Source organism: Aotus nancymaae, unplaced genomic scaffold (genome assembly GCF_030222135.1).
Source record: "Aotus nancymaae isolate 86718 unplaced genomic scaffold, 86718_ANA_hifiasm-v0.15.2.pri h1tg000108l, whole genome shotgun sequence".
Lineage (NCBI taxonomy): Eukaryota > Metazoa > Chordata > Mammalia > Primates > Aotidae > Aotus > Aotus nancymaae.
Genome location: NW_026988523.1, coordinates 38,607,248 through 38,633,125, shown reverse-complemented (window position 1 = coordinate 38,633,125; position 25,878 = coordinate 38,607,248). Strand labels below are relative to the sequence as shown.

Below are 25,878 nucleotides of genomic sequence, written 5' to 3'. Positions count from 1 at the left end.
GTTGAAAGCTGAAGGGAAACTTGTCCTTGAATCACAGAAGACACAGGCATCCCGTGAGACAGAAACAAGGGCACGTGAAAATAAGACTACCACCTCTTAGATTAGAACAAAAACGAAGTGCCGCCGTTCTAGGGCGCCGGGTGAAGTACAGGAAGGAGGGGAATCATATTGATACAGCTTATGTTATGAAACTCGGAGAGTATGGTAAGTCCCTTCACCTGGATGCTGCTGGGGGTTTACAACAGTTAATTTGTGGCTTTGCTTTTCTTCACTTGCCTACAGTTGGTCAATTTGCGCAGAGCCCATTCCACAGGGATGTTTGAGAAATACCAAGTGAATGAATGAATGCGGCAGCATTACTTTATGTTAGAAAAAAAAGTTTTTAGACATTTTACAGTTACTGCCTTATGATGGATTATTCTGTGGTTAGAATCTAGGCCTATCAGAGATCCAGCTCCATACTCTTACACCCTGAAGTAGTCAGCCATTCCTAGATAGGGATTAACAGAGCTGTTTAGTATCTACTGGCACTTGTTAAACACCTTGTCATATTTACAATGTATTCTGGGGGATGTTTTAGTCATTTTTGGTTAAAAAGTGGAAACCAGTAAGCACTGTTTGAGTTAATAGGTGTGAGAAGTCCGCTCTTGTTTAGTGAGATGGGTGCTTCGGTAGCAAAAATATATTTGAAAGGATACAGTTCCTGAAATCAGCAGTTTCCTATCTGCTAGGAGACATATATCGGGAAATGTAGTGTGGGTTCTATTATTTCCATGCTAAAACTTGGATGGTGTTACCTTACCACTTTGGGCCCTTGTTTCAGGGATGTTAGAACTTAGCTTAGACCTCCCTCAGAATCCTTTGGGACTTTGTGCTTCATCTGTTTGGCCTGCCTTGATTTTATTTGGTCATCCTTCTTGATTCTTTCATGCTATTTGTTTACACTTAACTCTGGAATATTTTGGCGGATGTTTTCAATGTACTTTAGGTCTTTAAGTTGGTTTATAATGAATTATTGAGGAGATTAGCAAGCTGTTGACATTATATTTGTCTGTAATAACATTGGAATATTTCCATTTCAATTTGTTGGGCAATTTGCCTGTGGAAATATAAAATGTTACATTTAGTTCTACCAAAACCAGGATCTCAATATTATTATTCTGGCAGGTTGCTTCTCTCTCTCTCTCTCTCTCTCTCTCTCTATGTGTGTGTGTGTGTGTGTGTCTCTGTGTGTGTGTGTTTCTGTCTCTCTGTCTTTGATTTTTTTCCTTCATATTTTCCCCTTAATTTGGTGTTAGTCAATACTGTTGCTGTTTCCCATCTGTTGTCACATAAAACTAGTCATCTCATTCTCCCAGGCCCCCTGTCCTTGGGAAGGGAAGTGCAGTCTGCAGGTATCATGGTTTTACAAAGCTGAATGAGTTGCCGGGAAAGGCCTTGGCTGGATTCACAATGAGCTATGTTTACTGAGCATGATGCAGTGAAGTTCAATAAAAAAAATCCTACTCATTCACTATACACACAGGGAAACTGAGGCCTCCTCAGGGGGACTTTAAATCCCCAATTCCACTTTTCCATTTTATTCTAGAAGGGCAGATGGGAGAATGGGGATCTGTCATGGATGACCTCCAAATATTCCCCGACCGTTCTCAGCATCCTTCTTTCTCTTCCCCTCACTGACCTAAGCCTGATTTCTTTATCTCTTTAGATGTATGCCTTCTTTCTTAACGGATGGCAAGGGTTTCAGAGTCATACTCTCTGGTGTAGAAAGACCTTCAAGGCCAGCTAACCTGGCGCGCCTTTTGGTGGGAAGGGGATTGGCATTTATTGAGCAGCTACTGTCAGCTGCTTTTGTATTCTTTGTCTTATTTATTCCTTACTTTAGTACTATGAGATTGTGTATTATTCCCATTATAGTAATGAATAAACTGAGGCTCAGAGGGATTAGGTATCTTGACCAAGGCAACAAAGATAATAATTCAGGATTTGATCTAGGCATGTTTGATTCCAGGACAGCAGGCTGTTTCTCTGGTATTTGAATTCTTTATATAGAATTCCTGACAAAGGATATTCAACCTCTTCTTGAAAACCTCCAATGGCAGCTCACTACCTTCCAAGGCATGCCACTTGGCCTCTGACTATTGATATTCAACAGAATATTTCTCTGAAATCCAGTTTTTGTCCCCATATAGCTTTTATCCCTTGATCCGAGTTCTACTCTTAGGGACCCCAGAGCGTTGCATTTCTAATTCAGCTGCCTCTAGTGGATCAAGTGGTTGCACTCCATACAGGATGGCTGCAACAGGCACACACTGGACACTTGTCTGGTCTGGTTGGTAGGGGGCGTTCAGAAGAGCGCTTCAAGGGCACTTCGTTCTACCTGCCTTTCCCAGCTGCCTGCTTGTTGAGAGCCCAGCATCTTTCTTCTCTCTTTGCCTCTTCTCTTGAGGAGAAACTTGTCTTCCTCATTGTTCCTGCTCCTATTCTAGGGCCACAGGACGTGTGTGGTGTGCATGGGCCTCAAAGTATCTGGGTTTAGGAAGCCCTCAAACCCTTCTTAGTAACATATAACTAGGAAACCCTCGAGATGCCTTGGGTATTTGCAAAGGGGTGATGGCATTGCCAGCTCTGCTTTTATAGAGCTTACTGGAAGATATGAGAGATAGTAATGAGGCCAAAGGAACCAGAGACAACTGACTTGGGGGTGGGAAGTTGGGGAGTTCTTGGGAAGGGGAAGGGGTATGGGGAAAGGACATTAAATACAGAGAAGAGAAGAGAATTCCAGGAACCATCTATCCCTTCATTTATTTGGTCATATTTATGAGCATCTATAAGATGACTTGTCATAGATAAAGAGATCTTCAGCAGGGCACTGTGTCTGGCATGCTTTTGCCCTAAGGCAGGGATGGTATAGCATGACTTGGGGAGGGTGCTCCAAGTCTGAGGAACCTCCAGCTCAGCTTCCTGCAAGGTGCTGAGGGACAGAGGCACCCAGCTGGCCGTGCAGGTGGTTGAATGACATCATCTTTCCCCATCATTCCAGGAGCAAGGGAGCCGTGATCAGACTTAGCCACTATTTGGGAGGTGGGACCAGTGAGGCTCTGGCAAGAAAGGCTCATTAAAAAGCAGCAAGAGAGATTTCAGAGAGACTCTGAGAACAACTTCCTGTTAGGGTGAGTCAACAGGGAAGGTAGAGAGTTCCTAAATCCAATGCTGAGATCACAATCATCACTGTACTTATCATCCCAGGAGAATGAGGGAGGGAAGTTTCTGTTTCTGCAATTTTGCTTCAGGGATGCCTTGGTGTTTTTTGTTCATTTCTCCTGCATGAAATCTTGTTCAGTGCTGGAGGAGAACACCTGTGCTGATACATTTCAACAGTGGCTTTGGGAGTAGGGTGGAGGGTGGCGTAGGGGCTGGGAAGCCCTGGTTTGTAGTCTTTGCTGATTTCGATGATGTCAGTGCTTCCACTATGGCTGAATTCAGGCTCCCAACATGATGTCACTGGCATGGAATTGGGAGAAATGTTTGGTAGCACATTATTATATAGTATTTCCATGATACAGATACAATAGAGGAAGTAAATAACTTTAAGAGCTAAGGTAATAGTGAACTGTAGCAAAATTATCAGGAAGTGGTGAATCCTGAGTACTTATCACGTTTGCTTTAATATCATTTTGTTATAGTTTTATGTAATTTAAACTTTTTAATAATGGCTGCATTTAATAACTGGCTTGGAAAAGTTTGGTGGACTGCATCACCCCAAGCAAGCAGACGGCTGGGCACACAAGTGTTGCCTCAGGAATGGGAATCTCAAGTACAGTCTTGATTTTTCTCTATTTTTCTAGAGAGATGCAAACAGCACAAAGTTATGCTACTTCTACTGAATACTACATAAATTATCTTCATTCTACTTCCTAGTTCAACCTTTTCCATCTCTCCCCAGCCTTGCTAGAGCTAAATTCTGGTTCCCAGGACACTGAAAAATTATTCAGATAATTTATATCCCCTTGGTTCCAGGTTACTCTTTTGGTAGCCAGCAGAAACCTGCGTTGGCATCCACAGAATCTGCACACACGTCTCCCAGGGCATCCAGCCATGGGAAATCTATTCAAGAGATGCTCGTGAGTCCTCATTGTCTCAGCTCCTTCTCTGACTCTCTCCCCAGCCCTTAGGAAGTCATCCTCTAGTCATCTTCTCTTAAGCCCCTAATTCTCAAGGCCATGAGTCATATGGAGTCCCAAGGAATTTTCTTGTGTGTGCTCCTCTTTGAGTGACTATTACTATTCATGCTGTTCAATTACATTTCAGCTACTCTAGGCCCAGTCAGACTGTGGTGACGCTGGGGAGGGGTTAATCATAATAATGATAATTATTATTATTTTGCCTCACTGGAAACAAGGGTGTTTTGGGAATTACCCAATCATGGTTCTTCCAGAGTTACAAAAACTAATTCACTCCTATGGGTTTAGGTTGGGGCCTGCCTGGACACAGGGGACAGATCTATAGCCCCGTCCCCTAAGCTGCCCAGGGAGTCGCCTCACGGCTTGTTCCCCTGATTTGGTGGGAACCTGGAAACCCCTTCTCTGGAGTTAACACTCTGTGTTCATCCAGCCCATCTGGAGTAACCATTTTATTTATTCCTGGTGTATGGAAACAAAACTGATTGCACTCAGTTCTTTGTAGAGAGGGAAGAATGTGCCGCAGAGGGGTGCATGGGGGATGTGGGAACCTGCAGGCAAGGTGGGATAGTGGCTGCTTTGGGGAATCTGAAGGAGCTGGGCGCGGTCACTGTGCCTGCTGGTGGGGAGCGGACAGGATGGCCTTCTGCCATCCCTCTGTGGCCATAGCCGTCCCCAGCCTTCTTGGATGTATTTTAGGCAGATGTGCAGGATGGGACACTGAGGACCAAGGAGGAGACTGGAGCCTGGACAAAGGCAGGAGACTGAGCAGAGAAGGATGGGGTGAAACCGCTGATCACAGCATCGTGGAGGTCAAGTTTGAGGTGGCAGCAGACTCCTGTGTAGGTTTCTTGAGGAATTAAAGAAGGGAGGAGGAAGAAAATTTGTAATACATGCTTGTGATACATGTTCACATCTGCAAAGAAAACAAGCCTCAGTTTTGGAGTCAGACAGATGTGGGTTTATAGTTATTTAATAAGCTTCCAAAGCCTCAGTTTCTTTGTCTGTAAAATGGAATAGCAATAGGGCCGGTTTTGTGTGACAGGCATATTACAGAGCCTGGCACATATGACTCAGGAAATGGTTGATCCTCAACTCTCCAAATCCCTAGAATGTAATTTCATCTCCCACAAGAGGACAGGCCTGGAGGCACGGATCTAACTCCACAGAGGTCAGGGACTGAGGCTGGGGTGGTGGGAGGTCCACGGGGAGGGGGACGGAGCATGAAGAATGAAGCCTTGGGGTTGAACTGGGAGACGGCTCACCATCTGGAGGAAGAGGCAGGGAGTCCGGGAAGCTGCCAGTAGAGAAGGAGGAGGAGAATCAGGACTTGCCTCTGAGTCCTGGAATCCACATGCAGGTGTGAATATTGACAACAATCCTCATTAGTAATAATGACCCTAATGATAACACAAGCTTGGCAGGGTCCCAGAGTCAGTCTGCCGATAAGCTGCCAGAATCCTCAGGGTGGCCCCCTGGGCCAGGGTGTGCCCTCCCGTGCTCTTTCCTGGCTGCCAGCCCTCAGTTCCTGGCACTCAGGCCCCCCGTCGGCCTCCCTCTGGACCCAGGGTTCATTTTGGTGCCCTCTGTAGCCTGGACTTTGACAACCCCTCCCAGGTGGAGGGTCCTTCCTGAAAAGTTACCACACTGCTTTCCCAGAGCTGAGGAGGAACCTTCCTGGCACAGGGCGCATAGATTTTCTTCACCGTTTTGCGGAGAATTCATTCAGCCTTGGAAGTGAACTCCTTCAGCCCAATCCAGGCCCCACTTCCTGCTTGCCTCTGGCCTGGGAAGCCTCCTCCTCTCAGTCCCCTCAGATTCCCCCTGGTCTGCCCACCTCTTCGGCCTAGATGCCATCTGCAGCCTGGTGGCTCTTTCCTGCAGTCACTCACCTGCACTGGCTCCTGTGCTTCCCCAAATGCTGGGGTTTGGGCTCCAAATCCCTGCTCCAGCCCCCACCTCACCTCAGCCCTTTGCCAAGTCTGGTCCATGAAACTCCCCTACCTGTCCCTCCTCCTCCTCTTTCTTCAGAAAGACAGACAGGCCTTACCCTGTGCTCTTATCCCAGTCTCTCCCCTGCTCCCAGACAGATGTTTGTTATCCTCACTGTGTCCTGGGAGTGTCCTGTCGTCCTCCCATCTCCATCAGACTAGGCTTCCCCTGAGGGCAGGGGCCGTGTCTCTTCCTTTCTCAACATCTACTTTCTTGAGAGCTGAGAACGTCTCTCTGCGGTGACCTATCCTAAAATGAGTGTGGTGGATGAAGTTTGTATTAGAGACTCCGCCCTCAAATTAGGGTGATGACAATAGCCAATGCCTGTGGTTACCTCAAGGCCATGAGATGGAAAATGCCACGTGTATCCCCCACAGATCCCCCTCAGAGGTGCATGTGAACCCTGGCCTCCCCAGGTGCGCTCATCACCTGGGGAGCAGTCAGCCAGGGCCTGGGGAACAGTGCTCTGGGCCTCCCAGGGGTACGGCGTGGGCCAGGTCGGGCTCAGCTCTGCAGGACAGGTCACAGTTCCCCCGTGCCTTTGACTAACAGACTCTGTTGGAAGCTCTTTCCTATCCCGCACGCAGGCTTCTCATTCACAGTGTACTAAGGACTTAAAGGTACGCCACGTTTGTGATCACTGCCATGAAAACATTGAGCAACAGATCCTTGGTCAGGAGCCTAACCTGCTGTGACAACGCCATTCCTGTGGGGAAGGCTGCTCTGTCTTTTCAGTAAACATGAGCCTTCCCGAGACTGCAGCACACAGTCTGAGAAAGTGAGGAATGAGGATGGGAATAAGCTCCTACCCAGCGCCCCCCTCCCTGCAACTCTCTACCTATTTACCTAAAACCTGCACGCCCATGATACCACATTTATACACCCAGGCCAGCCCTCTCTCCTGCATTCCACACTCACATACCTGCTTACATGTTTAACAGATGTCTCAAACTTCGCATGTCCCAGACACTGCCTCTACCCCATCGATTGTCTTCCCCGTCTCAGCTGATGGCAACTCCTTGTTTAATTCCTTTTCCTCTCTCATCACTCCCCCGTCACATTCACTGGGTCAGGAGGCTGAGCAAATATATTGGGTTGAATCATATGAAAATTGTCATTTTTGTAAGTTTAAAAATAGATAATTTCATATGATTCAATCTAGTAATTTAAATGTAAGATGACGTGAGGAAGAAAGGTCATCTCTGCCGCCCTGATTCCACCTCATGTAGATTGTTGAGGTGAAGCTCCTGACGCTGTCTGAGGAGCCTTTCCAAGCAACAGGGGCAGTGACTCGGCCAGGAAGGCTCTGGAAGCTGCAGGACTGGGCATGAGGTGGGTCAGATTCAGAGAGGTTGGGGGTCAAGGACAGTTCTCCATGGTTACTGAGGCAGTTCCATCACTCCCTGCCACTCTGAACCTTGGCTCCTGAATGTTTCAGGACTTTCTGGAGCTGGGCAGGCAGGATTCAGTGCAGGTGGTCGAGAAGCTGACCAGGACACCATGGGCCCCACCAGTGCGGGCTGAGGGTGTGTGCGAGGCCCTCTTGTCTTGCAGTCCCTCCATCCCCAGGTTCATGTGAAAGGAGCTCTGCCAACATCTACGTGGTTACAGCCATGTCCCAGTTGTCCTTAGAGAGGGTGGAGTCGGGGCAGCAGAAGAGACGACTCTTCTTCCTCACGTCATCTTACATTTAAATTATTAGATTGAATCGTATGAAATGACTTGTATTTGAGTATTTTTATTTTTATTTATTTATTTATTTTTAAGATGGGGTTTCACTGTGTTGATCAGGCTGGTCTTGAACTCCTGACCTCAGGTGATCCGCCCTCCTTGGCCTCCAAAGTGCTTGGATTACAGGCGTGAGCCACCACTCCCGGCTTGAGTATTTTTAAACTTACAAAAATGACAATTTTCATATGATTCAACCCAATATATTGCTCAGCCTCCAAGTATTTGTTCCTTTTAAAGCCCCTCTTCCCTGATAATTAAGGACCAGTTAACTTCTGACTTCACCCTGAAACCAACTCTTTCTGTATTTCCAGGTTTGGTAAATGGCACCTCCATCTGCTTGGTTACTCACGGCGGAGACCTCAGTGTCATCCTTGACTCCTCCCTCAACCGAGGATACCAAGTCTTGTCTCTTCTTTCCTAGCTCCTAAATACGTACTGACGCCACCCGCTTCCCTCCCTCTCTCTCCCCACCTTCATTCCAAGCTATGACGGTTTCTTCCTAGGATTCCTGCAGTAACTTCATTTCCCTGCCTTCACTCTCGGCCCCTTCAATCCATTCTCCACACAGCCACCAGCGTGATCTTTTAAAATGCGAGTCTGATCGTGTCATTTCCTGTCTCAAAGCTCTTCAGTGGCCTGCTTTTACATTTATAATTAACTTTTAAATTTCTCCATGTCCCATCAGACCCTGTGTGATCTGACCTCTGCCAGCCTCTCCTCCCAGAGTCCCTCCTGCTCACTGCCCTCTGGCTCTGGAGACCTTCCCTCAGACGCTCACACGGGCAGAGATCTTTCCAGAAGGGCTTTCATGGATGCTCGTTCCCAGCATGGCTCCTCCCCCATCTTTGCTTTGCTGACTCCGCCTCTCCCCAGTGGTCTCAGCTTGACCATCCTTCCTCAGGGGGGCCCTTCCCTCTGTCCTCCCACTAGCTATATTTTGCTCCCTTGTTATTCTGGCTCTTGGTTTCCAGCTATTTTCTTCTACAGAGCTTAGCACAGCTTTAATTAAACATTTGTGTTCATTTGTACAGTGTCTGTCTCTGCCTGACTAGTCTGCAAGCTTCATGAATGCAGAGACCCGCCTGCCGTGCCCACAGCTCTATTCCTAGTGCGTCTGGCATGGGGTGGGCACTCACTAAAGATGTGCTGAACCCATGAGTGCTGCGGACCAGCAGATCAGTCCTCCAGGAAATCAGGGCCTGCTGTCCCGAGTGTGACTCCAGGTCTACGCTGCTGTGCTGCTTCTGAGCTGCAGTGAGAGCCGGGGTTTGCTCTTAGTCATGGGGAAGGTCTCAGGTTCAGGGGGTGGGAGGGAATTATGATGGAAAAAGTCCAGTGGGAGGGGTCCCCCTATTGAGGCCCACCCATAACATTTGTAATTATAAACTGAGCTGACGTATTATTACATAAAATATGTTCCATCCTCCTAGCTTGACAATATACCTTCACAATGACCTGGAAGGCCAGGTTTGGATTCAGACATCTTGGACCCTTTAGGGTTTCATATCAGAACTCCCAGCACAGGAAGAACTGGCTCGCCTGCCCAGGCCCTTAAATCAGACCCTTTCTCTTCTTGCCTGCAGCTCCAGCCCACACTGTGAAGAGCCTTGGCCCACAGCTGTGCACATCCCGGGCTTCCTCCACGCCTTGTCACAAACTGCCCCTCAGCTACCCTCAGACCCACCCAGGGTACACATAGGCATTTTAATCCATCTTTGGTGGGATGAACCCAGGAAGGAGGCTCCAGAATTCCCATTTGTCTTTCTGAAGTGTGATCTAAAAGGGGGAGAGGGAGCTTCAGGTGAATGCACCTACGGAGGAGAGCCAGAGCTGTCCTTCTATAGCACAGGCCAGGCCAGCAGCCTTCTTGCCCTCGTGTAGGTGTGATACTGTCTGTGCTGGCGTGGCGTCCTGGGGTGATTGGGTAGGGAATGGACCGACAGGCATCCTGCTTGGCTTGTCTTTTCTAGACGCAGCCTCTAGAAGAATAAACGCTCCATTAGCAGCTGCATGGCACTGGCTGAGGCTCTGGCTGGTGACTCTGGCCTCTGGTGTAGGTTTTCCTCAGGTGGGTGCATGGATGAGAGCTCTGCCTTCTCCTGACTGCCCAAGCCTCAGGACACCAGGTAAGCCAAGAGCCTCAGGCCTTTCCCTGCACTTCTTGCCCTTCTCCTGGGAGTGGCCGGGGCTGCGGTCAGTCCTTCTGCCATCTGCCTCTCTCACGTCCTCATGCGGAGGCACCCCTATGTGTGGGATCCGTGCTCAATGCTCAGGAGGAAGCCAGTGCTCTGGGTGTGGGGGGATTATTAGGGATTTTCTGGGACTGTGAGGCTGTCAGATTGTTGGCAATGAGGGGCAAGAGGGATCCCAGGTATTTCTGAGAAGGGAAGAGAGAGGGCCAGGTCACCAGCTGGTTGTGTCTGCTTTGTTGGCGGGTGGGAGTGGGGGTAGTGGTTCCCCAGCCTGGGAGCAGGACTGCAGTGAGTATGCTGGAGCTCTGAGCACCTGCAGTTAAGCCAGCTGAAGGTGGGCGTATGGTGAGTGGGTCCGCCAGCAGACAGAGCTCCGACCTCTTCATTTTCTCTCTGGTTAGACTGACTTTAAAGACTTTATCTGACTTTGGAAGACTCCTGAGGAGTCTTAGCAGGCCCAGCCAGTGGGTACAGGCTTGAAGACCAACAGGATGGGCTGGCAGAGAGGACAGCATCAGCGTCTCAGTCCAGGCATCGCAGCCAGGACCACCCCAACCACCACCAGGAGGATGGAACCAGTCCCTAGCCCTTGTGAGCGGCTCTCCCTTTTCCGCACCATCTCAAGGGAAATCTGAAGACAAGCTACCAGCATGCGATGTCCTGGTGTTAGAGAACACAGTTAAACAAAAGTGTGATGCCGCTGTGGGAAGGCCAGACCCAGGACACCACCATGCCATGCTGTTTTCAGTTTCTGCCAGCTGAAGCTTTATTCCCAGGCAGGGCCTTCCCCTTTTACCATTTCCCCTGGGGACCTGACTGGCTGTCATTGGGGACCGAGGTCTTACAGGCCAGGAGGTGCCTTTGAGCTCATGCTAGGGGCTGTGTCCCTGTGAACTCACTGGAATCCTTTGTTGACACACTGCTTTCTTACCAGTCTGTGAGCTCTTTGAGGGTGGGGCTTTTGAGGGCGATGCTACTATTTAGTAATTCCTGTATCCCAGTTAGTGCTGACACATAGTAGGTGCATTGTAAGTGCTTGCTGAATGAACAGATGGGTGCATTTCCTGTTCTACAGATTCCTGTTCAAGCTTTGTTTTGTACTTTCTTTTGTTAAACCAGCGAACGCTTCTGATAAGATGTCCTATAACTCCTCCCTACCCCATCGAAGAGGAGGGACCTTGGCCTCAAGAAGGCCAGTCAACCTCTGCTGGCGGGGAGATGATTCTTCAGTGAGCAACTGGGGAACAGAAAACAGAACAGAACTATTTTCGGAGGCCCTGAGGCCTGCGTCCTCAAGGCTACCTGTCTTTGTCTTTTTGAGGCTTGGGCAACATTTTCCTTGGTTCTCTGAGTCACTCACAACTTTCTAATACACCTCTTCTTTCACTTTAGTTAAAACCAGAGTTGGTTTCTGTTGCTCGCCTCCAAAGACCCTTGACTGATATAAGTGTTTTCCTCTTATTTTTAAATCTTCTAAAGAACATAACATTTTTAGTGACTGTATGTATTATATTCACGTGTTTGGCTGATTTGCTGGGGGTTTTTCCTGGTAATGGGATTATCACTTCCCATCAGTCTCTTTTTAATTCTGATACCTTCCCCAAGCAACACACTATAAAACAAGGCAAAAGAAGCGAAGCTAGAATAAGTTGTCTTTAGAGAAATCACGGCTTTTTTTTTTCCTGATGCCCTACCCTAGCAGAATCCTTTCATTGGCCTCTTTTGACTATCCATTTATTCATTCATTCATTCTTTTTATTTCTTAATTTTAATTATTCCTTTTAGAGATGGGGTCTCACTATGCTGCCCAGGCTGGTCTTGAACTTCTGGCCTTGAGTGATCCTCCCACCTTAGCCTCCTTAGTAGTTGGGACTACGGATGTACACGGCAGTGCCTGGCCTTTCTGTCTTTAATTTGTAATTTATTACTCTAAGTCTCTAGTTTACAGTATTGCTTTGAGATGGTTTCTGCTTAAGCAGAATCATTGAAACAGTTTGCTTCATATTTGGATTTTTCCACTCGTCAGAACATTCTTCCTTGGTAGCGTGGTGCAGTAGAAGGGACTGGACTGATTTAGATAATCTAAAGGTAATTCTGACTGTGCCACTAATTTATGTAATTTCAGAGGAGTAATATTCTCTTTGAGTTTCGGTATCCACATGAGAAATAAAAAAAACTTGAACTGAGTAACCACAGATTTCCTTCCAGCTTTAAGGCCCTATTATTCATATGAGTCGATATCTGCCTTTTAGTGATATGCTCCATTGGCCCCAGTTACACAGTCTGGGCTTACGTGATAGCCCTTCAAATATTTGACAACCTATGCTCCTCTGAGCGTCTTGTTCTAGCCTCAATATAATCAGTTTCTGTAATCATTTCTCATGTGATAAGATTTTTAGACTTTTCACCATTCTGGTCATTCTCTTTGGGACACTCCAGTTTTCCAGTGTCTGCCCGGAAGTGTGGCTTCGAGACCTGGACCCGGGCTGGTTGCACTGTGGGAGTCTCCCCACTACTTACCCATGTACTCAGCCTGCCCCTCCTGGCAGATAGTGTTGACTAAGGCCCAGCCCGAGGCGGGGCAGCCACTACAACTTTCCTAGATCCAGGGAGACCTATTTTTTTGTCTTTTTAGAGGCCCTTCCTTCAGGCTGTATGCAGAACAGATGCAGGCAGCCAGGGAGCCAAATCTGGAAGGAGATGGTGCTTCCTCTGAAGATCAGTAAGTAACCAAGAGTGATTAACTGAACAGGTGCTAGTTCTTAATACACATGGAAGAAAGATTTGCCAGAGGTGGCATTAATGTTTGCAGCAGTTGTGTTTTTTTTAAATTGCGATGGGGTCTTGCTCTGTTGCCCAGGCTGAAGTGCAGTGGTGCAATCTCAGTTCACGCAGTAGTTTTTAAAAAAAGGAGGCACTGAATGTTCATGTCTCCGTTGATGAGAAAAATGTCCTCTCTAACCCTTTTCTTTTGCTATGCCCCTTCCCCGCCCATTCTCTCTGACATCATGTCTCATGAGCCCTTTGCCCTAGCAGCTCTTGTATTTGTCCTTTGTACAAGAGAACAGATGCAAAAACTGTTGCTCGAATGAAAACAGGGAGAGCTAAGGAAGATCTGGAGAGGGCTCTGGCCTGACTACGAGCGTCCTGAAGGGTGTTCTGGGAGGAGTCTGATATTTAGACTCTCGAGGGGTTCTTTCTGTCTCCTAACTCCAACAAAGGGGCGTTCCGAAGCCCACAAAGACCCATAGGATGCGGCCCCAGGCCGTCTCTCTGGACCCTTCCCCACTCCTTCCCTTGTTTGGATCCAGTCCCTCTGGCCTCCACTGTCTTCTCTGCAAACACCAACGATGCTGTCACTTTAGGGCCTTTGCATTTTCTGGTTTCTGTCTGGAACACTCTGCCAGTGCATCCTTACCTCCTCCACTTCACTGGGCCTCAGTTCAAATGTCACCCCACTGAAGGTGTTATCCGATTCCTTTATCCAAGACAGACCCTGTCTCCCCAACACATTGTTCTCTAACCCTTTACTCTGCCTTATCTTTCTTTTTTCTTTTTTTTTTTTGAGATGGAGTCTCACTCTGTAGCCCAGGCTGGAGTGCAGTGGCACGATCTCGGCTCACTGCAATCTCCGCCTCCCAGGTCCCGGTTCAAGCAATTCTACCTCAGCCTCCCAAGTGGCTGGGATTACGGGCACGAGCCACCACACCCAGCTAATTTTTTGTATTCTTAGTAGAGATGGGGTTTTACCATGTTAGCCAGTCTGGTCTTGAACTCCTGACCTTGTGATCCACCTGCCTTGGCCTCCCAAAGTGCTAGGATTACAGGCGTGAGCCACCGCGCCCGGCCTGCCTTATCTTTCTTTAAAGAAACTAACAACATCTGATGTATGCTGACTTGTTTATTTATATTATCCAGAACATAAACTCTCAAAGGCAAGGGTTTTGCTTCACTACTGATTTCCAAGTGCCAAGAAATGTACCCAGCACATGCTGAGCCCTCAATCAATATTTGTTGTGGTGTGACTTTTAAAGCATCAGTCTCAATGCTTATTAGCACAGACTTGGTGTCATGGAAGCACTTTGTGTTTTTCTGGTGGACGGTTAATTAGTCCACTAGTTGACAAGTGAGTCATTGAGGATGAGAACTATATTTGAGCAGTGTGGATCTGTTCAAAAAGGTCCTGGGGCACCAGACTCCAGACCACTGTTGAAATGAGCTTGCTAAGAGTCACCTTGTGGAGGGAGAGCTGTGGGTCCCATCTCATCCACAGCTGCTTTGATCTGAGGTGGGGCCCTGGAGAGGAAGAGAAGAAAGGTGGGGAGTGCTGTGTATTTTTTTCCCCTCAAAACCACCGGGGCTCATTGTCAGCTCCCCGGCTTTCCTTTCCACATCCTTTTCAGGGACTGAGCCCGGTTTTGCACTATTCAGTCACCAGGCTTGTGGTGTGACTGTAGGTGGCAGGTGGGGACAGCACAAGCTGCTAGGTTGAGTGGCCATGTGCCTTGTTCAGGCAATCTTGGGGGAAGGTGATAGGAGAGAAGTGGGTGCGGGAAAGAAAAAGGATTCGGTAAAGCCAAGTTACCCACAGGGAACCTCTGAGCAGGCCAGGCAGGGAGGATCTGGGAACAGTCGGGTTGAGGATGCGGGTCTGGAGGTTAGCTGTGCTGAGCCTTTGTCCATGGTGAAGTGATTGCCCAGCAACTGGGGAGAAGAGGGGAGGTCCTTGGATGGGACTGACATCCTAGGTGGGGAGATTGAAGGCACCCTGGGAAAATAGTACTTTCAAACCCACCCTTGTTTCTTCAATGCCTCCTTTCTCTCTATTATCAAGACTTGAGTGAGGCCCCAGGAAAACCACAGTTACACGTGGGTGAGAGAAACTGTGAACCTTGGCCGGGCGTGGTGGCTCATGCCTGTAATCCAAGCACTTTGGAGGCCAAGGCGGGTGGATCACCTGAGGTCGGGAGTTCAAGACCAGCCTGACCAACATGGTGAAACCCTGTTTTTATTTTAAAAAAAAAAAAAGAAAGAAACTGTGAACCTTATCAGCTAATAATCTCCGAGGATATGTTTAGCTCATTAAGCATTTTTCCAGTAGCAATCAATACTCCAGAGCTTTTCTAGACAGAATCACTCAGGGGCAGAATGTATTTTCCAAAGATGGCCACAATAAAAAGTTGGACGGAGTCAGAGTGACCTCTGCAGTCCTCCTGTTGGGCGGCGGGGTTCTTTGTTCCCTCCCCTTGGAACATTTGCATTTGAAAAGAAATGTGACAGATTCTAGGGTACCTCAGTATCCTTTCCCTCCGTAATGTTCCTTCTGCATAGTGTTTTATGGCTCTTCGCTCCCTCAGTTTCAGGCAGGAAGACTCATCCTGAGCTGAGCTGCTTTTCTTGAAGTTGTGCAAGAACATCCTGTTGGTTGGGACAAATTCAATATTTCTTTTCCTGGTCACTGCTGGAGAGTGAGGAAAGACTCTTCAGCCCCACTCCCAGATCCTGCAGGAGGCGTGAAAGCGGATGCAGATGGCGAGGATGTCTATTAATATGGTGTTTCCTGCAAAACAGTGCCCATCTCAACCATGGGTTGTCAACCATCCTCAGTGTCTACAACTGCAATTTACCTTTGAGGGGCCATGAACTCTGATTACCTGAAAGTCCTGAAAGGCCAGAAAGAGAGAACCCCTTGACCTCCACCTCTCACTTTCACCTGTTTCTAGACTTTTTCTTATAGCAATGCCTCGGCCATCAGGAAGCATTGGGATCTCAAATGGCAGGGTCTGGGACTGAAGCTGAAGCTGGCATGGGTGATTCAGAGTTCTTCTGTTAGTTCAAATATCTAATATCTTTTAGTGCCTAAGACCCAGGTTGGAGGCAATTCTTTGGTGCCAGTTGGTTGAGACTTTATGAATAGTGGTGGGGGAGGAATGCCTTGGACAATCATTGTCCCCGTGGATCTGGATCCTGGAGAACTTCCAGTGTCCTGGAGGGAATGTTCTGTTTGGCCCATGTTGCCCAGAGAGGAGCCAGGAGATGCGAAGATGGGAGAGAGAAGGGGCAGGTGTGAAACGGGCTGGTGCTTTCTGTTCGCGTACTGTGATGGCTGCCCAGGCTGCCCCATCGAGGCACGACAGGATTCCCGTGGGAGGTATGAGGACCATGGTGATTTCCAGGCACCAGTTATGTCCCAGAGCATCGTGTGTCTGTGCAGTGGGGTTACTGATGGTCCAGGCATCAGTTCCTATTGTCCTTTATGGCAGATCCTGCACAAGGGGGTTCTCTGTCTCTGGACCCACCCTGTCAGCACGGATATTCTTCTTCTTTTTCCCTGGTAAATACATCAGAAAGAGAGTTACCCCTCCAGTGTTTGTAGTCTTGGCATCCTTGGCCTGCCTGCAGGCCTCTGAATCCTGAGGGTGTTAGCCCAAGGTCACCTTAAGCAAAAGGACATTTCTCCTGGTCTTCCAACACCCTGGAAAAGGAGGCTCTTCAAGAGTAGGAAATTCTTCCTAATGTCTAACCTTGACCTATGACTATGCCATACATTTGGTTGTAGAAGGTATGGAAAGTTAGGGCTGTGGCGGACCCAGTTAAATCACTGGACGGAAGCCATGTGGCAGAGCCAGAACCAGCTTCTGGTCTCCCTGTGTGGAGCCTTCTACCCCAGGTGGTTGGGTTCCTTCTCAGTGGCCAAAGGTGCTATTTCCTGAGCCTTGAGGACAGTACACTAAGTGAAAAAAGCCAGGCCAAGGGGCCACATAATGTATAGTTCTATTTATATGAAATGTCTAGAAAAGACAAAAGCCCAGAGCCAGAAAGTAGACTAGTGGTTGCCTAGGGCTGTGAGAGGAATGGGGGATTTGGGAGGGGATGGCTAAGGGGCTATGGGGTTTTGGGGGAGGGAATGGAAATGTTTTAAAATTTGTTGTGGGGATGGATGCACAACTCTGTGAATATACCAAAAGGCATTGAATTGTATACTTTAAATAGGTGAATTGTATGCTATATAAATTATATCTCAGTAAAGCTATTTTTCCCCCTGCTCTTTTCCAGGCTTCTGCTTTCTTATCACAAATCCTGGGGACTCTTGGGGCAGGGGCCAGGGCCGGACCTCCCCATAGCAGATGGGGCCTTCAGGTGGCGTGCAGCCTCAGCTGACCCCTCTTGTCCTCCTCCTCACTGGAGAGAATGAACAGGAATCTGCACTGCCTGCCCCCATGCTTAGCGGCTGGACCCAGATGGTGCTTTCTAGGACACACCCACCATAATAGGGCCTCAGTGCCTCCTCCTTACTGACCCCCTCTCTGCACCGTGGGACAAGCCAGCTCCGACAGCCTGGGATGGAAACGGCCATGGAGCCCTGGTCAGTCGGGTGGTTCTTTCAGGGGCAGGGCATCCTGGGGCAGAGGCAGGGACTGAGCTGGATGTAGAGCTTACAACCTGGTCTGATCTTGGAGTTTCCCTTCCTTCCTCTTCTCAAGAAGGCAGCCCTATCAGCCACCGTCCAGGGTTTCTCTTAGGGAGCCATTTTGTAGAAATCTCTGGCAAGAAGGGGTTGGGAGTCATCTAGAATCCCACTCAACAATGTTTGTCGATACCAGCTACGTTTCAGGAACCGTTGTGTTCTAGGAACCACTCACATGCCCAGTGGTGACCCAGCATCCTCCTTTTAAGAGCTCAGAACTCAGTGGGGAAGTAAGTGTGAATAGTTCTCTGATCGGGGTAAGTAATAAAGATTAAAGGAAGGACATTAATCAGCCTGAGTGTGGCGGAGATCAGGGAAGGCTTTCTGGAGCAAGCACACCTTGAACACTGAGTAGGAGAAAGGCACAGGAAGCGGGGAAGCTGGGTGGGAATCATGGCAAGTGTGTTCCAGGCAGAGGGAATATAACGTAAAAGGTCTGCAGATGGATGTGAGAGAACAGTTCATTCAGAGAACCACGAAAGAAACTTCAAGTAGTTGGGTATGGTTGGAAACCAAGATATGATGATCTAGAGAAGGCCAAGAAATGAGGTGGGAGAGGTAAGAAGGGGCAGACCATCTGAAGCCTAAACAGCCACCCCGCTCCCCAGGAACTCTACCTCCTCCACCTACCTCCTGCGCCTGCAGGACTCCTACCTGAGCAGGGGCCCCAGTGCCAGGCAGAGAAGAGAGCAACCAGGATCAGGAGCAGTGAGACGGGCACTGCCACCAGCAGCACATCTTTGTAGGAGGCCTTCCCTGGTGCTGAACATGGAGGGGTGGGGTCAGAGGTGGACCTGATGCTTCATAAGCCCTCAACCATTGACTGCTGGCCCTCAGTGTACCTGTGTCATGATGGCAGCTCTCCCAGGGCGTGACTGTGGCCGAGTCCCAGCTGACAGGGTTGGAGACAATGCAGGAATAGGCCACACCTCTGTCTCCCGGTCCCAGGGAAACGCTCAGCACCTGTCCATCTGTGAAGAGGCTGTGTGGCTCCATGCCAAAGTCCACGGTGGTCTCCCGTCGCCAGCTATAGGTTATTTCGCTGATGTTGGGAGCCCAGCAGGACAAGAAAGCCTGGCAGGTCTTGCGGGGCTGAGCATCCCCTCCTACGGCAATGAACACTTGTACCACGGGCCTGGGCACTGCATCTGGGAAAGAGAAGTACAGGAGGTGTGGGTCCCATGGATGCTGGGAAGGGGGCACATCTCTGGCTCTGGGATCCACCCAGGGTTAGACGCCACCTCTGACTAGGCCTGTCTTGTTCCAGAATCTTGTCTGGCTTTCCACTGCCCACGGGACGGAAGCTGAATTCCTTAGCTTGATATTCAAAACCCTTCAGGAAATGATTCATGCCTGTCTCTCCAGCTGTACCTCCTGCTGCTTCTCCCTGCTCATCCTAATTAATTTGCAGTTTTCCCAAACATGTCATACTCTTGAATATCTTTCACGCTTTCACACGGTTCATCTGCACACACAGATGCCTTCCCTTTCTTGGCCTCCTAGGAAACTCCTACCCATCCTTCAAGGCCCAGCTGGAACACATTGCTTACTGCTTTGACTGTGAAGCCTTCCCTGATATCCCAGGCATGGCTCTGAGCAATCCCAGCTCTCTGTCTATCTCTTTTTGTAGTATTTCTCTCATAATGTGTCAGTCAGTCAGCAAGAGATGACAAGCCTTTATTAAGTCAGGCAAGAAAACAAATACATTTCTAGCCTTCTGGAGCTTAGAGTTTGGTGAGAAAGACAAGTACTGACAAATGATTATGAATAATTAATAAAATAATTATAAGGGTACAAAATGCTGTGAAGGAGGGGCCCAGAGGTGGGGGCTCTGTCTTGCTCGCTCGATAACCTTAGCTCTCTGGTGTTGGCAAATAGTGGGTGCTTGACGCCTGGCCACTGAACACACGGATATCCTGGCGTCCTAGGCCACAGATCCCCTTTCCTATACAGGTTGATGAGTAAATCCTGAGTCTCAGTGGAAAGGAGGCCAGTGGGAGAGCATTCTGGTAACAACAGGAGGGCTCTGTTTCTGACATCATTCCAAAGTCAAGCAGAGAAAAGCCTTGCTAATGCTAGCTCAGTCTGGTGGGATTTGTGATATGAAAGAGAAATGATTTGCTGGGCACACTAATGGTATAAACAAAGATTACAGGGGGGATATTTACGCCACTTAAGAGGACAAGCTGCTTCCAAACACGATCAAGCGCAGTGGAAACACCCATTGACATTTCTAGTAACTGATCTGCTAATTCAAATCATTCTTATCTATTGTCAAAGCAGAGCTCCTAAGGACGGCTGCTTGGCAGTTTCGTGCAATTAGTTCTAATCACGCTATGTATTTGGAAGCAATAAAACAGCAATTTCCTTAAAATCTGTAATTCAGATGCTGAGAACAAGGCATTTTAGAGCTTAGGGGTGTGGGTGCTGCATGTATTATCACATTCAATGTCCTCATTTCACATGTGCGGCAGCTGAGACTCAGATTGGAGGAGGCTCCAGGGCTGCCTGTATGGTGGGGTAGGTTATTCACTGCACAAGGGCATTGGGCTAAGGAGGTCACAGGGTAACAGGTGGCGGGGGTGGGGGGTGCTGAAATCCAGCCAGCACTCTGCTTGTGAAGATGAGCCTCAGGGCTGCGTGGATCCAGAAAGGCACCTTCCAATTGCATCGGCACCCTGGGTGGCTTGCCCAAGGACAGCCAGTCAGCTATCTCAGGCTGGGAGGGAATTAGAGACACCTCCCCAGTTTGCTTACAGCCTTTATCTCCCTCATTCCCAGCTGCTTCCTCTGCTTTCCATTCTTAAATCTGGACTCCCCGCTTCTTCCATTCTAAATTTCTAAGGTTTTACTGAAACAGTGGTTTAGGGTCACCTGTGCCTCTTTTCCAATCCATTAGGTAGATAAATGAGAGCTGAAAGCCACTCTTTCTTGACCAGAGGGCAAATGATGAAGGTGACAGGGGTGGCTGTGGTGGAGGTGGAGTTGTGGGGAAACGAGGCCCACCCAGCCCCCAGTCCATGCAGCCAACCGAGGTGCTGAATGTAGCTGAGCGAATGGCCCTGCAGACCCATGCGAAGCAGAAGTTCCACCCAGCTGGGCCTGCCAACCCACAAAATTATGAGAAATAAACATAGTCGTTGTTTTCAGTCAGTAAGCTTTGGGATGGTTTGTTTTGCAATGACGAATGACGGAGAGAACCCGTGAATCATATGTAGTTAAAATCTCAGAAGCTTTTTTAAGAAATATGTAAATTCTATACTTTTAATTATAGTTTCATTATAATTTAATTTTTTACTTTTTAATTATTACTTTAAGTTCTGGAGTACATGGGCAGAACATGCAGGTTTGTTAAATAGGTATACATGTGCCATGGTGGTTTGCCGAACCCATGAACACGTCATCTACATTAGGTATTCCTCCTAATATTATCCCTCCCCTAGACCCCCTTGACAGGCCCCGGTGTGTGATGTTCACTTCCCTGTGTCCATGAGTTCTCATTGTTCAACACCCACTTATGAGTGAGAACATGCGGTGTTTGTTTTCTGTTCTTGTGTCAGTTTACTGAGAATGATGGTTTTCAGCTTCATCCATGTCCCTGCAAAGGACATGAACTCATTCTTTTTTATGGCTGCATAGTATTCCATGGTGCATATGTGCCACATTTTCTTTATCCAGTCTATCATTGATGGGCATTTGGGTTGGTTCCAAGTCTTTGCTATTGTGAATAGTGCCACAATAAACATACATGTGCGTGTGCCTATAATTTAGTTTTTAAATAAACCAGTTATGTCATAGTTTAGTTTGTAATATCATTTTTTTCCTTTACAGTGGTACATAGACTAGTGGCACATCGTATAGTCCGTGATGGTCTCTTAGAACTGAGGAAGTATAGGCTAGGCTCTGTCCTGGATGCCACTGCAAATGCCACTGCATTTCACCCTGTGGGTACTTCACATGGTAATAATATAGTGTCCATTTACAAAGGAGAAAGGTGAAGGTTAAGAAGGCTAAGCATTGTGTCCAAGGCCACTGAGCCACGAAAGGACTGAGCCAGAGTTCAGGCAAGCACTGTGAAACGGCAAAGCCTGGCTGATGCAGCCAGGAGGAATTTTCTTAGATGTGACTGCCAGGGAGCAGCTGTTTCCTAAGTCAGCACCGTGGTCAGAGACCAGAGGTTTCTGGGACCCAGCTCTCCCCGGCTGTTATGACTCAGGATGCTTGCCTGGTGCTTTGTGGGAGAAAAGGGTCAGGTAGGCGGTGTCAGACACACTTACTGTACACCTTGAGCTGGAGGGTCTGGGTCCAGGTCTGACCCCTTGTGTCCACCATCAACACGGAGAAGTTGCCGCTGTCTGCAGACTCCAGTGGCCCGAGCTCCAGGCTGAGGTTGCTGTGTAGCTGGGCTCGGCCCAGGAAGCGGGAATGGTACAGAGTCTCTAGGGAACCTCGGAAAAACGTGGCCAGGAGCTCCTCCGAAGGCCAGAGAGATCGCCAGATAGCCTCACGGACTCGGAAGTCAGGGGGACGCACTGCCACCAGCAGCACAGAGTCCCCGACCTTGCTTAGCACTTGGGCACCAGTAACTGTAATGGGAAGTAGGGCTGAAAGAACAGAGGCCCTGGTCACTATGCCTGCCCCACGCTCCTCATCCTTCTCTTGCATGCATCTGAGCTGCTATGGGGTGAATTGGGGCCCTTCCACCCACACTCCCTCCACTCAAGTTGAAGGTGCACTGTGCCGGGCACCAGGGATAAAACGTATGGAAGATAACCCAGTCTCCGCATTCATGGAGCTTACAGAGAAAGCCAGACATTCACGAAAGCAATTAAACATCATGAAGGGAAAAATGGGATGTCCTGGGAGAACACAGGTAGGGTGACGGGACCTCACCCAGCCTGGATGGGCTCAGAAAACAAACGGTTAAGCTGAGCATTGAAGAGGAATGGTGATCAGCCAGGCCAAGCTGAGGGCGGCCTGTAGCAGGATAGGGAAGTGACTCCAGCAGAGGGCTCAGGACGGACAAAGGCCTGGAGGAGAGTTGGTGCCCTGGGGAACTGAGAGTAGTTCTCTGTGGGAGGAGTAGGAAATTACACTGCAGAGTCGGTGGGAGTCAGATCACGCAGCGCCCTGAAAGCAACACTGGAGTTTGGGCTTTATCTGTAGAGCAACGGGGGGTCTCAGGTAGGTTTTAAGCAGGAGAGTAACAGGATTAGATGCTTGGTTAGAAAGATCGCTCCAGCAGAGATGTGGAGAATGCACTGGAGGTGAGCAGCACTGAGGCTGTTCACATGAATCCAACGGAGAAGTGATGGCAACTTGAATTGAGGAAAGGAGCAACCAGGATGGGGAGAAGTGGGAGGAGTTGAGAGACGCGAAGATGGCGCAATCATCAGGATTTGATAATAGATCAGTTCTGGGGAGTGAAGGAGAAAAAGGAGTTGAGGATGGCTCCCAGGTCCTTGGGATCCACTGGATGTTATTCTCTGTGATCCAGAACAGGAGGAGAAACAGACAGGGGGTGAGATGGCAAGACGCTGTTTTTGGGGACTTTATCGGAGGCAGAGGTGTATGGGAGACACTTCTGCTTGAAGTGCCCCCGACTCCTTTGCTGACTAATTTCTGCTCACTCTTGCAGCATCCCTGCCTCCTCCGGCCTCCCCCATCCTCCCCCATCCTCCCCCATCCCTCTCTGCAGGCTACATATTCTCTCTTGTGTTCTCACAGTGGCCTGGGGTCACCATGGTGACTACTCTTATCCCTCTATTTTTATAGCCTGTTTATGAGTCAGCCTTTCCCACTAGACCGTGAGCTCTTTCTCTCCATCGAGCTTCCAGTGCCCACTACTGTTCCTAAAGGAACAGGCTATGGGAGAAGCCTAGTGAATGGTACTGAGTGAATGACCTACTCTGCTGAGGGCTGACCCTCTGCCTGACACTGGCACGGGGTGTAGGGAAGGGTAAGAGATGATGAAGGTGTGGGCAATGTGATGTGTTCTGGATGGCTGCTCAGTTGGCCATGATAATTCCAGTCCCTCCTTGTTAATGCAGACTAGGAACATAAAACACAAAGAGAATTGCACTGGATGTCAACGAAGACCTGGCTTCTACCTGCTCCTGGTGCTGCTACGGATCAGCTGCGTGGCCCTCGGCACGCCACCTCCCCTCCCTAGGCTTCAGTACCACTGAAAAATGAGAGATCTGTATCAGGTCAGGCACACAGATCTTTTATCATTAAGAGCCATTGGAAAATTACTTTTGGGCTGGGTGCAGTGGCTCATGCCTGTAATCCCAGCACTTTGGGAGGCCGAGGTGGGTGGATCACTTGAGGGCAGAAGTTTGAGACCAGCCTGGTCAACATGGTGAAACCTGGTGGCTACTAAAAATACAAAAATTAACCAGGCGTGGTGGAGGACACCTGTAATTCCAGCTACTTGGGAAGCTAAGACAGGAGAATCGCTTGAACCTGAGAGGCAGAGGCTACAGTAAGCCGAGATGGCACCACTGCACTCCAGCCTAGGCAATAGAGCAAGACTCCATCTCCGAAAAAAAAAAAGACAAATTATTTTTGTCTCACATGTCCGATGATTTGAAAGATTTTATGAGCCAAACAGACTGAGGCCTTTTTTGAGGTTAGGATGTGATTTCCTGCACATGTAGAAATGCTGAAGAAATCTGCAGGCTTTGGAGTTCTCAGGGCCAGGAACCCAGGCAGGGAGATGAGACAAAGCAACCCGAAGGCCCTGTGAGTAAACATCTTCTGATGTAAACAATGACATCTTCATCTTTGCCGCACCCCGCAAACCCTCATCCCTGGCCTGGCAGTGCTCGCCCATGTCATGTTGTCTCCTTGTTGAGGAAGAAAGGGAACTCAGGCATCAGACAGACAGAGGGATCGCCCAGCGCGGAGGAAACCCCGCGTGTCAGCCACCCCAACATCACATCACCGTCAGCCACCCCCAAGTCCACCTGGGCCGTATTTAGCCTGCTCCCATCTCTCATCCCTACTTAGTACTTGTCTCCCCTTATAAAGGCCTGCAGGGAGGGACTTCAGCTCCCCCACGGGCTGCTGAAAACGCACTCTGCTGATTGTGGGGAACCCTGCTCTGCCCTGCTCTCTGCTTCTCCCCCCAGACTCTGTTGGGTTCCCTCATGCTAACACTGCCAGGTCCTCAGCATTCGACTTTCTCTCCAAGCAGGCAGTATCCCCTGCTGGCTCATTTTTACTGCTCTGGGCCACAAAACAGCTCATGTCTCACAGACAAGAACACTTCTCAAGCTGTCACCTCCTCCCTCCCAGGACTCTGCATCTCTTTGTATCTGACTAGCTCAAGATATTGCCCAAGAGCTTGTTCCAGTTTTCCCTACCCACCCTCAGCTTGTGGGTTCTCGCTCGGGTTGAGGGCACCCTGCCCATCTGGAGAAGGCAGCTGGGGAAGCGCCTTCAGCTCTCTGATGACAGGCCATCTGCCTGTCCCACTTACCTTCCCAGAGAAGCAGGCTCCACAGGGGCCACATGGCCATCCTTCTCCGGAGAGGCAGGCAAACTCCCTCGACAACCCAAATCCAGAACCTCCCAGGCCAAGTGGATGCACGGGAGGAGCTGTGGCCCTTCTGGAAAGTCCCATGTCCAGAAGGAGGAATCTTGACTCAGAACAAGATGCCCCAAAAGTGAAAACATCCAGAATAAAGTGGAAGTTGGCCCTGGGCTTAGCTGGACTTTCAGGAGAGTATTCTTGTAAGTCAGCCTCTTTCACATGGTGTGGTTGGCTAGCACATGGCTACCACAGTAGCCCCCACACAAGCCACATCCTCCTTGCCTTGAGGCAGGCTGGGATGCAGTCTTGCTGACCTTCCTGCGTCCCAGGCTGCCTCACTGTTATCTGTCCTCCTCATTCTGGCTTAAAATTCTTCTGTGGCCTCCCATGGCCCTCAGGACGAGGACTAATGCTCTGCTCTGCAGGCAGGTCCTCCTGAGTCAGGCCTTCTTCCCCAGGCTGGTCGTCCACATCCACTCTGCTCTCCAGCCACCCCAAGCCAGAAGGCCCTCTTCTCAGAACTACTGATTTCACATTTCCCTGTGTTGTACTTTCCCCCACCAGGCAGGCTGCTCCCTTTATCCTTGCAAACAGAGCGCGGCTGTGCGGCCAGCGAGGGTGTCCTTCTAGGCTTCCAGACCACAGGCAGGTGACAGGCCCCTCCTTGTGCCCTGCGCATGCCCACACCTCCCTCTTTACTCTCGGTGTGCCGTTTGTGGCAGTTTTCTGGTCTTCACAGACTGTGTAGCCAGCGTGGTCTTTTATTCCTTTCTGCGT

The 25,878-nt window shown here is 49.1% G+C and overlaps 1 protein-coding gene, 1 long non-coding RNA gene and 1 other non-coding gene across 9 annotated transcripts; 2 read left to right on the top strand and 1 right to left on the bottom strand.

The window, feature by feature from the left end:
- Positions 1-171: 171 nt before the first annotated feature.
- Positions 172-17,250, top strand: LOC110567564 (uncharacterized). 2 transcript variants are annotated; one of them, XR_002477953.2, is made up of 3 exons: positions 172-204; positions 12,732-12,818; positions 15,454-17,250. It is a non-coding gene; the product is annotated as an uncharacterized LOC110567564 (long non-coding RNA). The 2 variants fall into 2 exon arrangements; XR_010340489.1 differs by lacking the exon at positions 172-204 and adding an exon at positions 10,172-10,687.
- On the top strand, positions 1,444-1,512 carry LOC135272380 (small nucleolar RNA SNORD64). Its single transcript, XR_010340535.1, has one exon. It is a non-coding gene; the product is annotated as a small nucleolar RNA SNORD64 (small nucleolar RNA).
- SLAMF8 (SLAM family member 8) lies at positions 13,983-25,265 on the bottom strand. Of its 6 annotated transcripts, XR_010340488.1 has the most exons (6): positions 25,048-25,265; positions 21,842-22,168; positions 18,407-18,712; positions 18,195-18,326; positions 15,389-16,427; positions 14,358-14,392 (listed from the first exon to the last, which is right to left on the bottom strand). XR_010340488.1 is itself a non-coding variant. In XM_012449711.3 (5 exons), exons 1-5 carry the CDS (start codon positions 25,085-25,087, stop codon positions 14,244-14,246), a joined length of 954 nt encoding a protein of 317 aa, XP_012305134.2. In that variant the 5' UTR covers positions 25,088-25,265; the 3' UTR covers positions 13,983-14,243. The 6 variants fall into 6 exon arrangements, 5 of the variants coding, with proteins under 5 accessions (XP_012305134.2, XP_012305135.2, XP_012305136.2 ...); XM_012449711.3 differs by lacking the exon at positions 15,389-16,427 and having other exon boundaries at positions 13,983-14,392; XM_012449712.3 differs by lacking the exon at positions 14,358-14,392 and having other exon boundaries at positions 15,087-16,427.
- Positions 25,266-25,878: the final 613 nt, after the last annotated feature.